Source organism: Calidris pugnax, unplaced genomic scaffold (assembly GCF_001431845.1).
Source record: "Calidris pugnax isolate Ruff unplaced genomic scaffold, ASM143184v1 scaffold183, whole genome shotgun sequence".
Taxonomy (NCBI): Eukaryota; Metazoa; Chordata; class Aves; order Charadriiformes; family Scolopacidae; genus Calidris; species Calidris pugnax.
The window spans coordinates 1,154,253-1,171,165 of record NW_015090930.1 but is presented as its reverse complement, the minus strand read 5'-3'; the positions used below and the strand labels follow the sequence as shown (position 1 = coordinate 1,171,165).

Genomic DNA, 16,913 nt, shown 5'->3' with positions numbered 1-16,913 from the left:
CACCTCGCCTCGGCCGGGGCTGAGGTGCCGCCAGCCTGAGGAGAATTCTATGGCGGAGGGAAAGTCCCGCGGCCGGTACAGGCTGAGGCGGGTTTTAGCCTTATTCTGGCTGTACTTGGCCGGCTGACAGCCTTCCTTATCCACATCCCCGGGGGGGGGGGCGGGCAGCGAGGGCCCTGGCCACCCGCAAGGGGCCCGTTGTCACTGGTGCCCCTGTGGTATCACCCTGCCCCGGCCTCGGAAGGTGGGGGGTGGCAGCTGGCTTTCCCCTCCGAAATAAATAATTAGGGGTTTGGGGAGCCCTGGTGCTGCTGCTGCGTGTGCCTGCCTGGTCACGGCCGTTCTTGAAACGCTTCCAAATTTTTTGTCTGTTGTGCTAACGTGAAATGCCGTCACGCCTACATTTAGCCAAAGCTACGGAGCTATTAACTCGGAGCTAGGAAAGTGCTTTGATGAAAACATATTAAAGGAGAAAATCTGTTGTGCTTCCTCCAAATTATTCCTCCTTACTTTGAGACAAACACTTCAAAATATTCCGGTTCTAGTAAGGAGAGCAAAACACCATGCTGAGATCTTTTTTTCCTCAGAGGCTTAGTGAGAAGCTCCTTTTGGATACCTCCTTTAAAAGGGTGGCTAAGCCTGCTACCCATAGACTTCACATGTTACACGAGAGGATTAAATACGCTGTATGCTTAAATTTCATTAATTTTTGTCCCCAGTCTTCAGCATTATGCTATAGCAGCCCTTATAGAAAATGTTACAGGTTTTCCCAGAATGATTTGTGTCCATGCAGTTACTACAGATACTCTGTTAAAAAATACCCTTGTTTCAATTAGTGTATTTTTCAAAGCCTTTTTACAAGACATGAGGATTCCATATTTTTTGTGTAGTGTGCGTGCATGTAGTTTTGAGATGGAAGAGTTTCAGTTTCTGACAGTAAATATTGTAGATGTTTAAATAACTATTATTCTTCCACAGATCCTGGTATTTTTCTCACATCGATTCTGACCTTGGAGAAATCCAAAAGAAGGCAATGGAAAATGGAAGCCATCAGCTCTCCCTACCTCCGACAGGAGCTGCTCTATATATACCGTATGCATATTTCTTTGATGGGAGGGGTGTCAGTTTCTCTTGTAGTTAGACCAGTGACTGATTCATCAAGTAACTATCTCTTCCTGTAATTCACTGCTACTTCATTCAGTTGATTGTATCCTATGGAGCGGGGAGAAATGCCAGAGCAATACAAAGAGAGTTGGTTGATAAATTCCGTTTCAGTTGAAAAGCTGATTGTTATTTATTATTTGTATCCTTGTGAGGCTTGTATCTCTTAGGAGCACTAGTAATGCCCAAGAACCCTGTTTTGGTAGCTGCAGTACAAACTCAGGCTCTGTTATTTCAGAGTAAAAAGAAGATTCCTGCCTCAAAAACATATGTACAGAAACAAGAGATAGAACAAATGGACTAAGAAGTAACACAACAATATTGATTAGCACAATAAGCAGTCTTTGCAGCAAAATTAATTTGATATCTCATTTAAGTGTAGCTGTAATTAAACAGGTTTTATCAGATTTAGAAGGGACATTTCATTAACTTGGCCCAAAGCTTTTAGCTGTATGTTTAGTCAGCCTGGGCACAAAATATGTACAACAGCTCCAGACAAAACTTGTTTGGGGTTTCCTTGGCCCAGTAACCAGTATGGCCCTGATAAGGTTGTGCTGATACCCAAGTGTTGCTGATAACCTGTTAAAGAGGTGTTTGCGTTGACTGGATTACTGCTTCCCCTCATCAAGTACTCCTTCAGTCCTATTTATGTCATCATTTGAATTGTTGTTTTGCTGTAGTAAATTTGGGGAAAAGATCCTGGAGGAATGTATGAGCATTAATGTTAATGGTGTAAATGACATACTCACGTCCATTCTCAGGAAAAATCAAAAGGTCTCTAGACTCAGGCTACCAGATGGGTAATTCAGCCAGTTGCAGAAGTATATCTTTTCACACAGATGCTGTTTTCTTCTTGTACAACAATACGTATAGGTCTGAGATGCTTTTTAAAAAGCTTTTGTTCCTAATCAGAAGTTCACGTGATGTTCTTGCCGTCATCTCTCATCTCTGACTGATGTCCTTAGAGAAAGTCCAGTCTAACTAGAGGGAGCGGCATCTAAAACCTCATTAGACTTATTCTCTCTTCTCAGCAGAGCTATTACAAGCCTGTTTTTTGTCAGCAGTTCTCCAAGACTTGCAGCACAATTTGTGAACCAGCTCATCTATGCAGTCATCCTCTCGTATGGGAAGAGCCACATGATTTTCTTTCATGTTGCTTCATATGCAGGCTTGTTATAGGTGAGCCGAACAGACTGGTTCAGAAATTAAAGAGTGAGCTTTATGGTGAGGACTTCAGTGCAAGTTTGATTTTCCCTTTAACAAAACATTCGCTTTTATTCCCCCACCCTGAATCTGTAAGCCATTATTTTCATAGTAACTCCCAGAAGAGCAAGTCGGCGCCTCTGGAAGTAGCAGGCCTCTTTCTGATCCATTTATTTGTGTTTAGGATCGATAATGCATCCATGTCTCCTGGTTGGCAGTGTTGTGTAACATGCTGTAGGCTATTTTCCATTACACCACCCAGCCAGAAATGAAGATGATATTTAGATTTCTCCACTGAAGCAAGAGCTCAGTATCTGGAGCAGAACTGAGAACTCACCTTTATCTTACTCCCCCCCCCCCGTATTTCATAAGGCAATGAAGTATAAAAATAGGAGCCAACACAAGTTACAGTTGAATCGGACATAAAATGCTAAAGTTGAAACACAATGGTCTGTTCAGGTTTGACAATCAGAACATCTTGGACCTTAAATTCTGGTATCCATTTCCCTAGTATCCATTTTTCTAGTAAAACTATCCAGAATATTGCATAAATCAGACTGTATTCGTGAGGAAAAATTAATTGCTTTATAACACAGCAAAGAGTTCAGAAAAGTCTAAGCAACAGCTGTTCTAAGAACAAATAATACTTTGTCATAATACCTTTTCAGCACTGAAATTCTTCATGTTGTTTAAATTAGTGGATATTTGTCTAGTAATTGGAATTCAGAAAAGAGCTACCAGTGTATGAAATGACAGCGGATTCTTCTGACAAGGTGCTGTTGTGTTAAAAATCATAGTGTATGTGGGGGGAACAATGCATCTTTTTTTTTTGGTTATTTTGGTTTTATATACCTCCACTTTTTGCACACAGATGCTCCTTGTTAATTTGAAAGGCATCCATAATACATGATAATTTTAAATAAGTGTTCCTTTGTTTTTGTGAATGACAAAATAAAGTTCTGCGAATCCGTATAACATGTTTGCGGCAAATGATGCAAATACATGATCAGTAATATGGAAATATTCAGAACAGCAGAATATAGGGCACGGTAATTTGGTATTGCCAAACCAGAAGTTCAAAACTCGTGAGTCAGATCTCCTAAAATTATAAACCTAGTTTAAAATTATGAGCTTAAAAAACACACGTGGCTTTATTCACCTTCTGGCTTTTTAATCTTTAGCATATGTTCAGATTAAACTTTTAGAATTTTCCATGTAATTTGCAGAGCCGTTTTTTTTTTTTTTAATAAATAAAATAGCTGATTACACCATCTCACAACGAAAAACAGGCTGTCTCAGATTGATTAGACTCTATAAAATCATACAAGTTGTCAACACGGATTAAACTCATGCTTGATGTTTCAAGGAATAATTATTTTGTAATTAAGTGGTTTTAAAGCACATTTATTGACATTAAATTCTGACAGTTTGCTGAGGTGTGATTAAAAGCTCAGGTTAGTATCACTAGCACTAACTAGATAAACTGGTGTGCTGTGCATTTTAGGCAGAGTTCTTTACTTTCCTACAACTGCAGTCTCCATTTCTTGCAGCCACTGCCAGGTCTACTGACAGTAATAAGTAAGGGACTTTAAAGCAGATAGTTTGCAAGTAATCATAGAAAAGGACCTCAATAGGTCACTTAGTCTCATTTTGTCTCTAACCAAAACCTCCCTTCTGGCAATTTATGGCAATTATTTCTATTCCTATTAGTTGTGGATTTGAGAAAATGTTACTCCATTTTTCTTTGCAACCAGCTTTTATAGATATCTGAAAATCATTCTGTCTCTACTATCTCTTTTGTCAGATGACCTAAAATCATTCAATCTGTGCTCAAAGGCAAAGCTTTCTAGGCTTCTAAACATTCTCATTGCTTTCTCTTGGATTCTCTGTGTGCGACTTGTATCTTATTTTTCAAGCACCGTGATCAAAACTGGAGACGTTACTAGCTCACACCTTAGCAGTTCTGAAGCAGCAGATTATATTCCAATTTAGACATCGCAATTTTTCCTTTTATTTGCAACAGCACATTGCAGACTCATTTTTCAGAATTCGATCCAAAATAACACATTGATTCTTTTCAACAGAAATCAAACAGCTGTTCCTTTACTTGCACAGCTAGTTTTTCCAGCTTGCACTTGTTCCTATTAAATAACATCTTATGTTTTCAGATCATGTCTGCACCTTGATGGGATTATTTTGAATTCTAATCTTAGCTTCTAGTATACTTGAAGTTGAACTCTGCTTGGTCTGGTTTGAAGATATTAAAAGGATCCTCTACATGGTCCAGTGGGTGAATAAATGAAAACAGAAAATTCTGTCTAGAACTGCTGTGAATGGGGTTAACCAACATACTGTAATTATTGGCAGTAACTGTAAAGCTGGAAAATGATGGTAAGTCTTAAACAAGGGAAATGGTGTACTGTAAAGGCAGGCAAAACCCAATACTTCATACTCGAGATGAATATAATTTGATTAATCTCTCAGATTCACTTAAGTGCTTAGTGTGGAGAATTTTTATAATAATTGAACAGTAGCAGTGCTATAAATTTCTCTTAATTTCTCATTCCTATGATTATTTGATTTTTCCTCATCTCAGTTTTACCTTGTCATTTTTAGGTGGATAGGAAAAACGCAGGAGCAGATGAAACAGGTGGCAACTGGAACTTCACCCTGTTGCCAAGACTGTTTTAACTCGGGTGTAAGATGGAATTAAATGAGAATAATAAGCAGATTTGTAAGAATATTTTATTAAGGATACTTTATCAAATCACAGAATAAGCTTTAAAGGTAATGAAAACTAACCTGGAATGTCTACACTGATACTCTACATAGACTACAAATAATAGCTAAATTACAGAACAGTTGCAGCCTGTTCTAGATGTCCTATGCTTAGTATAATGTTGAAGGCTTATCTTTAGGTGATGCTATAAACATATTTCCTTAGTCTTTCTCTCCTCTGCTTCGTGGTGGTCCTTACTGTGAAGGTCCTTCCTGTTCTCTATGGAAAGGACATCCCATTTTCTATTTGATTTCCCAGCTATATTGTACCTTCCCCCTGCGGAGTCCAAAGCGGGATCTGGCTTTGCCCAGATATTCACCATCTTCCCTTTGCTCCAGCACAGCCACTGGGACAGAAGTGTCAGCATTCCAGTATTGCATTGAAGGCTTTTAAAATGCCTACATTTAATATTTAAGGTGTTATGTATTAATAGAGCCAATACCTTCAACATCCATATTCTGGAATGTTTGGGGCTATATAATTAGATTAAGCAACCACATCCAAAGATACCTGAACATCTTTTCTTGCATTTGTATAGCAACTTTATAATAAACTCAAAAAGACTAAAGCAAGCACAGACACATGCCCTACACAAGCTGCAATACAGACAATAGTTTACACACTTCATAACAACAGTAATGAAAATGATGCCAACTATAAATAAAATTATAGACAGACTCTTCTTGAGATAACAATTATACTGAACAATGAAACATCCTTTTATAGTCATGAGTAGAATTAGTAAGATGCGTAACTACAGCAGAATATAGATCAGCGTGTTTAGTCTGCTTATATGTCTCAAGCTGATCCACTGTTGTCTGGGGAAGCAAAAGAAATTAATATTTTTTTAATCCATGCTGGCCCTAACTTGAAACATTTACTGTCTTCTTGGTTTTTTTGGTTAGTTTTTTTTTTCCCCATTAATTTAGCTGGAAACATAGGGATTCCTAAAATGCTCAACTCTGAATATGAATGCCTGATTCTTCTCTTCAAGCCATCTTTTGCAAGGCTTAGATCCAGTACAAGGTGCACCCTGTGCCCTGTGAAGATTGTTTGACATTTACTCATCTCCTTGTTGGTAAAATTTTTTTCCCCGTTCTTGTAATAAGACCAGAGCACCATTTCTTTACTCTCCACATACAAGCACTGTGCTCCATGGAAGGTCCTCTTCAGCTTGCAAATGATGATCATGGCAGCAGGGGGAATCGGGTCAGCTGGATCTTTCTCACCATCCTGTCCTTCCTCAGGGACCCTCTGTCCTCTGTTTTTAAGATTTTTTGTTTTTCCTCCTTGTACTCCAGATTAAATATTTTTTCCTCTTTTTAAACACTTGATAGTTTAGCATTGTAACTGTCTGAAAATACATACGTTTCAGTTCATGAGTATACACTTCTAACGTTGAACTAAACAATCTAAACAGTTTATGACAAATTCTAAGAAGCCTCATTTCAGAAAAGGTGCACTCCAGCACATGAATAGCAAATTCTGCAAACTTATTTCAATGCAGCCCTTAACACCTGGCATCTGCCACTTTTGGCTGTCTGCTCCATGAAAGGTGACTTCGATTTTGTTTTTAACAGGTGTAGTCACAGGGAAGTAAGTTTTATAATACAGAGAAGAGTCCAAAACAACTTTTACTGCATGTTCTAATTTGACTGCTTTGGTGCCTTTTGCGATTGCTGCGGTATGTCAAAAAAGCAAAGGTGGTGCCAATTCAGATCTGGCACACGCGGTTGTGAGTTTTTATGAAATCTTTTGCCGACCAGTTCTTCCTCATGTCTTCTTCAAACCTGGTTCTCTCAGTTGTTCAGAAGCTTAGAAGTCCCTATTTCACTACTGCCATGCAGAAAAGAAATGCAAGAAAAATATTAAAAGTCAGAAGCCCACACTGCAGTACTGTATTTGCTAGCATGATGTGGTCCCTCCCACCTCACTATGGTGTGGTTTTGCTCTAAATACCCATCCAGTTATATTCGGAGCACCCACCACAGTCGGGAACTCTGCTTAAAAGCCACGCGGTTCATTTCCTTCAACCCCTGCCCCACCAAAAACACAACGTTTCCATCTTGTTTCAGAAACTTTTGTTTGTTTTTTCTTTCTCCTTTGCCTTCCATTTTCAAAACAGCTAAAGATTTGCTGAAGAAAAACTTCACTTCCCAAGCCTCCCAGAAGTTATTTTTAATACCGTATGTGTTGCTTTCCAGCAGTGGTTTATGGCTTGGCTTAGTGAATGCTCAAAAAATCGCAGGAGTATTATTTTCCCTCAGCTTGGACTTCGCATAGCTTGGATCACCCCCACCCTGGAATACTTCTTACTGCTTCGTATTTGCCTCTGTTCCAGTTTTTAGTTTTGTTTTGTTTTTTCCTTGCCTAACTCAGAGGTAACTGTTACAGATTTACTTAACCCCCCCTCCCCAAATTCTCATTTTAGGTTAAATGCAGATAAATGATATAAATATTTACAATTCCTGCAAGTCTCTTTCGACCAAACTAATTTATGACAAAAAGGAGCAGCTTTGTATCCGATACAAACAGTCAAGAAATTAGAAACATGCGGATGTAACTTGTAAAGACAATCCTCAGGGTGGTTTTTTTCTTGGTACACTGCCTTCTTTCTCTGGATATGTAAATCACATTGTACAAATTGTCCTGCTTTTTGGCTAATTCACACTTGATACTTCTATGTACATGATGGCAGCCCGGGAACAAATGGTTGTGTCTACACTGCAGAGCAGGAAAGGCTTCGAGGCTGCACGTGAAGCCAGGTTTATCAGCTTTCTGCATTACTTACCTGCTAGAGCATCCTCAAGGCCAGCTCACGGCCAGATTTCCTGGCACACCTTTGAGAGGAAAGCCTTGGCAGACGTGCTTCACACTTCAGGGTGAAGCATTACGGGATGCCCCGTGTGACGTGGCCAGGCCCAGAATCACCCATATGTTCTATCTGCCCTCTGTGCCACGTCACATACTGATGGTGGGCAAAAAAAGCCACCCGGCTTGTTTCATGCCAGGAGGGCGATGTGAACATGGGGAGGCAGGTCTTGGGCAAACTCCTAGCTTCAAAGTACTGCTGGCTCTGGCAGCAAGTCCGTGTGTATACCTAATGCGCTCTTCAAATCTTGGAGGGGAATTCATTAGACTGATGCTGTTATCTCAAAGTAGCTCTTACATGACTAGCTCAATGCTCACAAAATGCCTTTTTCATTTCTAAACTAACAAAGGAGAAAGAAAGACATCCTGACTACGGTACGCATGTGAACGTTATTCTTCCCCCAAAATATCAGTGTTTAACATTGCTGTTTATTAAATGCCAGCCTGCATTTTACAGTCAGAGATCCCTGTTGATTCAGATCACATGTAGCTCACGCGGCATGACTGAGCTTTCTTTACACCACCCCCCTCAAACACACTGACTGTGCTGTGTGGGACCACCTCTGAGCGTGCCTCTGAATATTAAATTACATTTTTCCGATGAGACTCCAAAAATACTGTTAATCACTGCCAACTGCGGTGGTGTGGTGTACATACAGAACTGTGAACACCACAGAACCGCTGGCGTTGGGGAACAGCTTTTAGCCCACAGTAAGCTAGATTAGAGGTAAAACGTTGTGCCCTCCTCCCAGACTCTGAAATCCTCTAGCTACCCTCGAAACAGAAGTTGTTTCAGGAATGCACAGCTGCAAGAGGATCCGCTTCACTCCTCACACAGTAAACTCTGCTCAACTGTCAGACAGGCTCGAGCTTTTTTAAATAAATCCGCACGTTTCCAGTTAGCCACCAGATGGAGCTCATACCTCCCCGTCACCCAAATCCACCAACATCTGCGAAGTTTAAAGCACTTCAGAGATGTTACAAAGGATGCAGCCGGGTTTTTTTTTTCCACTTCATAAAAGTCAGAGGAAGTCTGTGATTAACTGGATGGTTACAAATAAAATGGAGATAGATCAAAGATAACTCTCCAGATTTGGCATGGTATCAGATTCCTGTCCTAATAGCAACTGCATGGGTTTGACGTTCTCTTTAAGTAGTTGAACTTGGCTTATCTCATCGTGTATTAATAATACTCTTTTAATGCTTAGTGCATTTATAAGAAGGCTGAAGATTCAGCCAGCTAAGGACCTGAAAAAAGAAAAAACCACCAACAAAAAAACCCAACACACTCCAGCTAACAAGATCTTCCAGGCTCCATTTAAAAGAGAAGCAACCATTGGGTTCTCCCTCACCCTGCTTTCTGCAATGTAAAGGGAATCAAGAAGCAAAGATAAGCGCTGTTCCAAAAACCAAAGGATATAGTACTTCAAGCTTAGTAAATAGAAGCAGTAGCACTCCAAGCCTGTCCTCTAATGATCTAAGTAGTTTGGATGGTCCAATCATACCACCTATGCTTTTTACTGGAAAGACTATAGTTCATCCAGGATCTCAGTGACTTTGGCACAGCCCCAGTGACCGGGGAAAAGAGCCGATCCGAGATAAAAGATTGTGGTGTGTGAAATACACTGAGCTAATGTATACGAGTTTTCAGGGAAATCTTTGTTGTGACCCCATGTAACAAACCAACACGGCTTGTGAGGTCTGGAAGGCCACAGACTATTCCTACTTTCATAGTAGTGCTCTGTTTGAAGCCAGTATTTCTATTTGGAGTCTAAGCCACACTGAACTTGATCAAATAAACATTCGCCAAAGGAAACTGCCTTTGAACTATTTAACTCTTTGCACAACACACTAACGCTGAAAGAACTGTAACAATTACTGTAAGATCTCTTGGGTCTTCTTTGACTTACTTTTCAGTTTTTAAGTTACTATTCATAAGGTCCTCTTGTGTATTCTGGCAGAATTGACCATGCTAGCAACAGCCAGTAAAATCCATGTGAAACACAACCCCTTCTGAAAGCAGACTAGGTGGGGCTAATCCTCATACTTCCAGGCATGCAGACTGTACCAGTGTCATGTTTTATAGCAGTGTAGGCAAATTATATTTAATCTACCTGATAGTGGTGCAGCTCAGAGATCTGAGCTCTCTCCTGGACTGTGGGACGTACTAAGACACTTTCTTATCAGTTCCAAGGAATCCTACCCTGTATTTCCTCCTCCTACAATACTACTCTATCCATCCTTTTCCTGAAGGAGGCGTATTCCAGATTTCATCTCTTAAAATGTTTCTGCTTTGTATAAATAATTAAACAACCCAATGGCTAGAAACCAGAACCTCAGCAGTTTGGTAGTCAGAACCCTCCACCAGCAGGAACCCTATAGGCAGGGAGAAAGCAGAGGCACCATCTTTAGCAGCCTGAATAAATGCTCTAACAATGGCTTGTGTGAAAGGAAGGAGCATAACCGATACCAGAAGTCTGGTGTATCTATTGCCAAAACCCAAAGTAATCTATGGCATTCAGCAAACTCTGTTTTTAGCCAGCGTATCTGCATTTCCACAAACTTTCATGATCTTGGGGCTTTTGCCATGGAGAGAAGGACATTATATTCTTTCTCCCATTCATTTTCTGGGGAGTCAGAAGCAGAAGTCCCTCTGGTGACCATCCCCAGTGTAGCGGGATGGTTACCTAAAAAAGGAGAGAATAGGTATTACTGAGTTGTGTAGGTATTCCTGAACACGTGAGAACTATTAAACAAAGGCAAGTTGTTAGCCCTAGTCATTGCTTTAGAACAGGAAGAAAGCACAGCTTCCCATTTAAAAAAAAAAAAAAAAAAAAAAAAAAAAAAAAAAAAAAAATGGAAGACAAACTAGCTAGTAAGTCAGTCTAAATGTGTGTTTTGATTAAAAGTACGTGATAATCAAAGAATGCCTTTTATTTTGTGTTTTTTAAATGTCATGCCTGTGAGAATAATTAACTTAAAAAAAAAAAAAAAAAAAAAAAAAAAAAAAAAAAGAAGGCAAACAGAAGAGCCAAAAGGATGAAATTTTAAAATAGCAACCTTGTTATCAGGGGAGATGGGGGAGAAGAGATGGGGAAAGCCTGATTTTTGCATCTTTCACATTGGCAACGCTGCTGCTGCTGGAGAGACCTTGCCAACTGCTGACACTTTGCCTGACAGGTTGAGAAACCAAGGATTTGCACTCAGTCCTGATTTCCAGTGGATTTCCCACAATCCACACAGCTTCCAGGATCTGGAGGCCTTTAAGGAATGCTCTCTTCTCATTCCCTGTCAAGAGTCAGTCTTAGGATGTCTACAGGACTACAAGACATACTTATCTGAGATCATCTCTTACTTGGCAACCACAAAAAAGAGTATACCCCAAAATCTCGTTGATATAAAACCCAGTTGAGTTTTGAGTAAAAACAATAGCTGCATCGGGACTTTGTCAGCAGTTCTTGAACAGCTCAGAAATGGCTATTTTTTTGTCTCCCGTAGGAAATGCTAGATGCAGCATTGTTTTTGTGGTTGTCGCTGCAGGAAGATTTACTACGGTTTTAGTACGCCAGAAGGCACTGGGAAGGATTACACCATTTTGTTTTCTTGCAAGAGAATCAGATACTGGCCACTTCTGAAATTCTAGGGGTTTGGGGCGAGGCGTGCTGTGCCAGCTACACAAAACAAATGGCCAGTTAAAAAAATCTGGCCTTGGACTGTCTGCTGATTTCTCATCTCATAATTTTGTCATCTTCCCTTGAATACATTAACATGAAACCTGAAAAACATCTCTTCAACTACTTTTATATGGCAGACATGCACAAATTGCTGAAAACAGTTTCTCTGAAAGCATGATGCACAATAATGCCTTCCTATGATTTAAATACAAAAAAAGCCTGTACAAGACATTTGGGGGCAAAAATGATCCAAAGAAAGCATTTCTCTTGTAAAGCTGGCACTGGTCCTTCAAGTACATGAAAAGGAACATGGGCTGTTTCTTTCAGGGCTGAATATTTATAGTCATGATGAACTGTCTCCTGAGTCATGAGCTCTGTTGCCCTGTAACAAATTAAGATTTGTCTTTCTGCATGAAAAAATAAAATAAAATCACAATTAATTCCAGAATCATAGAAGTGACTCTAGAAGTGGCAGAAGACACTTAATTTAAAAAATGTGTCCTGTTTTTTGGCATCTTCCTCCTTCAAAATCTCAGCCTACTAACATGTCTCAAGAATACACCACACAGCAATATTTTAGGAGTTTTTTGGAAGCTGGAAGAAAACACAGAAAACTGGTTTATAACTGAGAACTACAGAAATGTCAGCTTTTAAAAAATATGTTCTTAATCTCTAGCCTTCAGCAGACCTTTTTAAAATCCAATTAGTCATGCTTCATCTTGTAGGTCTTTAAGTCTGTGACAAGCATCAAACTGACTGAGAATCAGGAAAGTCAGACTATCTGATTTTTAACCCTTTCAGATTAGGAAGGATTTAAAAGTCAGAAGCAGGCACACGGGGATAGCAACGGATATTGCCTGTATCTCCTCAACTTATGCAAGGAATTATCCTGAGCTTTCAGTATTAGACCAAAAATGAGAAGATCGTCTCCCCTCATCGCGACACCCAGAAAAGCACACATTGGGAGAGGCTGGAGGGCATGAAGACCAGAGGAAGGTGGGAACCATGTCCTGGTGGACAAGGGGCCCAGTTCGTTCCTGGCCTTGGGCCAGGCCAACCACACAAACCCAGTGGCATGGAGCGCTACGGAGTCTGTTTCAAGAGAGGCTAAGAAAGCTCCAGAGCATATTTGAGGGGTGAGCTGAACGCAGGAAGGTTTCCAATTCTCATAAAGTGGGCAGATAGCATAGATGTGTCTCATTTGTGTGTAAGAGGCTGGGCTGGCTTTTTTCCTTATCAGGAAATCGGAGTTGAATGTAAGAATTCAGCTTCCATGAGGATGCTTGGGGAGACAGAGACCGAGTTAAGCTCGGGATGCACTTGGAGTTCTGGCACCGTTCGTTTAAGCAAAGGAGCCCCACTCCCAGACACTCATCTCCCCCCTCGTGCCAGCCCTTCTATTGTGCTAGCACAAGATTTGACACAAGAGCTGGAAAGGGGAGCACAGCGAGGAACCGAGCCAGCCAAAATATAGCCCCACGAGGAATGAAAAAAAAAGCCCGTTGTTTGATTCAGTTCATTGTAAAGCTACATAAATATCTTCTTTTTGACAATGGAGAGGGTGGCGCACACAGGATGAAACTAGGTAGGGAGGAGGAAGGGGCTGCCAGGGCTCAAAGTGGCACTGCCTTCAGGAGCAAACTTAGGTCCGCAGCCACAGCCGAGATACTCTTGATGGTTTAGCACAACTGTGTTCAAATACAATAGGGTAGTCAAAGTATTCACTTTTGTAACAATATATTTTTAATATACTCTCCAGGGCAGTACATTTTCTGTCTTCAGCTTTGAATACAAAATATGCTGAATTGTATTGAAACTGAAAAACAAGCTCAACAGTTTCTGTGATATTTTAAAGTTCATTCCAGGTCTTTATGAATTTCCCTTTTTAAAGTAAAGCCTAAAAGCTGAGAGCTAGGCTGGCTACTTAGACATTATTTTCAGGGTTGCAGCCCGCACCACTGCCAAAATGAGGAAAAGAACAGAACAGAGAAGGGTCCTCCAAAAATAAGAATACCAAATCACTTATAAATATAAGTCAGATCATCTAGCAAGTCTTTTCCTTCTGGCTACGCCTCATGCAATGTGATACGCTTACACCTCCACTCTCAAGGATCCTCAAGTGCTTTTACACTCCAACAGTCCGTGTAGCGCAGTACAGAGATGCAAAGGAGCTATGTTATGATGACAGAGAAGTACAAATCTGTTAGAGGAAACAGAACTCTAAATGAAGTAATTGTGCTTCCCCTTCGCTATCTTTCAAGTAACAGCAAGACTTCTAGGATATTGTAACTGCCAATTGCTTTTTTTTCAGGTCTGCTTTTGTTCTCTCCACAGTATGTAATCTTTATCACAGTAGGAGGGCCGAAACACCATCATTTCGCTCTCCTGAGAATGTTGTCCCATAATGGGGAGAACACCCCTGCCCCTAGGAGTGACCAGCCCCAGGCTGCCTCAGCACCCACCCCTTCTCCCCCGTCACAGCAGCCACCAAATTCCTCCTGTCACTCCAGGCCTTTTCTTCAATAGTCTCATGCTGTTCCCCTGTGTGCTTTTTCAGCACCATAAACACTCTCCCCATCTACTTGCAAGCCAGCCTGTCTTATTTATGCCTTAATACCTTTGATTTGTTCTCCTATACTCCCCTTGATAACGTTTCAAGCTACTTCAGTCATTCTGGTTTTCTCTGACTACACACAAGTAGATCTACTCTTAAGCTCCCCTGCGGTGCAATTCATACTCTTTTTTTGAGCCTTAGTCTGGACGTTCATACACATGAACTCCAAGGCACTGGGTTTTGTTTCACAAGAACAGGAAAAAACCATCAATTCAAGTTCAGTTGAAAAGTTTTAACAAACCTGCCTTCGAAAAGCTACTACAACACAGCTTATAATTGAAAAACAAAGAGTATTCCAGGGTGTTTATAAAGCTAGGTAGTACACATAAATACCATCATGCCCAGTTCCTCCATTTAACTTCTGTAGTTGGCAGGTCTACTTACACTAGGAAGTAACTTTTTTTATGAAAAGTTTTTGGGTCAAGTTCAGACAAATTCATTGTAAACAAGGGCTCCTGACCCCAAGCATGAGTCTCCATAAATTATCTTTAGCCCTTCACTGTATTCAGGAATGATCTCTTAGTTCACAGAGGTCACCTCCTCCTTTTCAACAAGGCCTTTAACCGTAGAGAGCTAATCACCTGGGGCTGACAGCTCCCCCAGCCAAGCTGAGACCTTCCCACTCCGCTCTCACAGGGTATTTTATCCGGTCCCTCCAGCCGTCCCCTCCATGCCACCTTTGAGATTTGCTTCCCAACTGCACGGCTCTGATCCTGCCCTCCCAGGTTTTGTCCATCCCTCATCTCCCACTCAGCCTTCCCACTTCTCCAGCGCCACAAGATTCTTCTTCTGCCTACTCCCCCAGCACCCTCCAGTTCTCCCTCACTTCCCTTGGCTGCTTTTCCCAGTCTGGCCATACCTGATACCGTAAGGGATAACCTGCATGTCAGAGAATTGCTCTGCAGTGGATTAGCCCCACCAGCTCTTCCACTACAGCACTTGACTAACTACTTCATCTCTAAAATGATCATTACAGTTAAATATTTTCTCTTTTTAAGAGCCTTATAATCACCAATTCCTGTACTAACAAGTATTAAAATACCCTTCCTGCTTATTCTTTGAACTCTTACAACGTGAGCTTCAATCTGGCTTGGGATGGGAAATGTGGAATAAATCTTCAGACAGGGAAAGCTCTGAATTAACTGAAAGGATGGGGGTACATTCACGTCTGTGGTCTTTTTGGCCCCAGTGTTATTTCAACACATGGTCAGTTTCAGCATCATCCAAAAAGGCACAGGACTGAGCAGTTACGGCAAAACGCCAATGGCCCAAACTGAGGTCTGGTGGCAGGGTCCTTCTCCATCACGGCAGAAATGCACTCATCTACCAACCAAAAGAAATTCTAACGCACATTCAAAACTGAATAAATGCAAGGCAACTCTTAGAGCGGAGACTCGGAACTGCATTCATTTCTCTAGTCTACCACTAAAGCTCGATACTCTTCATAACCCCCAAGAAACAACCAGGGATCAAAACTCAACTCTGACAGCGACAAGCACATGAAAGCCCTGGACAAGACCCTCAGCTCCTGGCTCCTATTCTCAACCCCACCAACGGCTGGCGAGGTGATAGAACAGAATATTGCAGTGGGAAGGGACCTACAACAATCACCTAATCCAACTCCCTTAATTGCTGATCTAAATTGCTTTACTCCCTCCACGGCACAGCAGGAAGTGGCATCACTACCCTCTTTAATAAAGCGAGATCTGCTGGGAGACAGTACTACTAGGTTTTATTTTTTAATAGTTTCCTCCCCCCATTAAAAATCACGCACTTAACAAACATTTAGACATCTGGTGCCTAAGAGTCAACGCCAGTCATTCTCTCAAAGGCCAAAATGCCTCGCTGAATTGATGTCAGCTGACACTTAGTAGGATTTTAAATTTCAATTAAATTAAGAGACAAGCTACGCAGATTAGAGCTATACTAGAATCAGAAAGGAATCTTAAAAGGCATAAAATGTCTTTACATTTATTAAGCAAACTCTGCAGTCTTTTTCTCGTTATACTCTTGTTGAAAAACAGAACATTCAGAAAGTATCATGAAGACAAGAAACAAAAAAAAATAAAAAAATCTAAGGTTCACATGAGCCACACTCCCCGTCTCCCTCCCCACCCCAGCAATGGGACTATCATCATGCCACCCATCCCGCTTTTTTAACTTTCCAACACAAGCAGGAAGGCACCATTTACAGCTGAGAAACGCAGTCTTCAACGCACCATCGGCATCCCGCATTCCTAGCAATCCGCCACAGCCACCCTCCTATATTAGAGCCAAGCAGTTTATACGCACCCACGGAGGCACCGACAGAAAAAAGAAAAGGCCAAAAACGTAGAGTTGTACGGTTCTGCTAGGGCTTCAAGTCTGGAAAATGACCGTTCCTCTGAGAACTCCTCAGTTACCCCCCAGAGTCATTAAACTCCCTTTCCCTTTTGCCGCACACCAATCCCAAATCTGCAAGGTGTCACCGAGCCTACGTGCTCTCACCCCTGGGACGCACCTCGCCACAAAGCCAAGGAGCAGAGGACCAGGACAGCCAGCTCTGCCCTTACAGCAGAGTCAGACAGCAAAGGATTATTTCTTGGCACTGGGGCTGTTTGGTTTTTTTTTT

The 16,913-nt window shown here is 41.2% G+C and overlaps 1 protein-coding gene and 1 long non-coding RNA gene across 3 annotated transcripts in view; one reads left to right on the top strand and one right to left on the bottom strand.

Annotated features, from left to right (window-relative positions):
* Nucleotides 1-892: 892 nt before the first annotated feature.
* The window catches only part of LOC106893550, a 23,723-nt gene continuing 7,702 nt past the window's right edge, over nucleotides 893-16,913 (top strand). Inside the window, exon 1 of the long non-coding RNA XR_001413101.1 lies at nucleotides 893-1,092. This is a non-coding gene — a long non-coding RNA (uncharacterized LOC106893550). The remainder of the gene's footprint in view (nucleotides 1,093-16,913) is intronic.
* The window catches only part of ZBTB1 (zinc finger and BTB domain containing 1), a 26,249-nt gene continuing 14,427 nt past the window's right edge, over nucleotides 5,092-16,913 (bottom strand). For both annotated transcript variants that reach the window (XM_014951605.1, XM_014951606.1), the window contains exon 3: nucleotides 5,092-6,979. In XM_014951605.1, coding sequence (XP_014807091.1) covers nucleotides 6,943-6,979 — 37 coding nt within the window. In that variant the 3' untranslated portion in view covers nucleotides 5,092-6,942. The remainder of the gene's footprint in view (nucleotides 6,980-16,913) is intronic.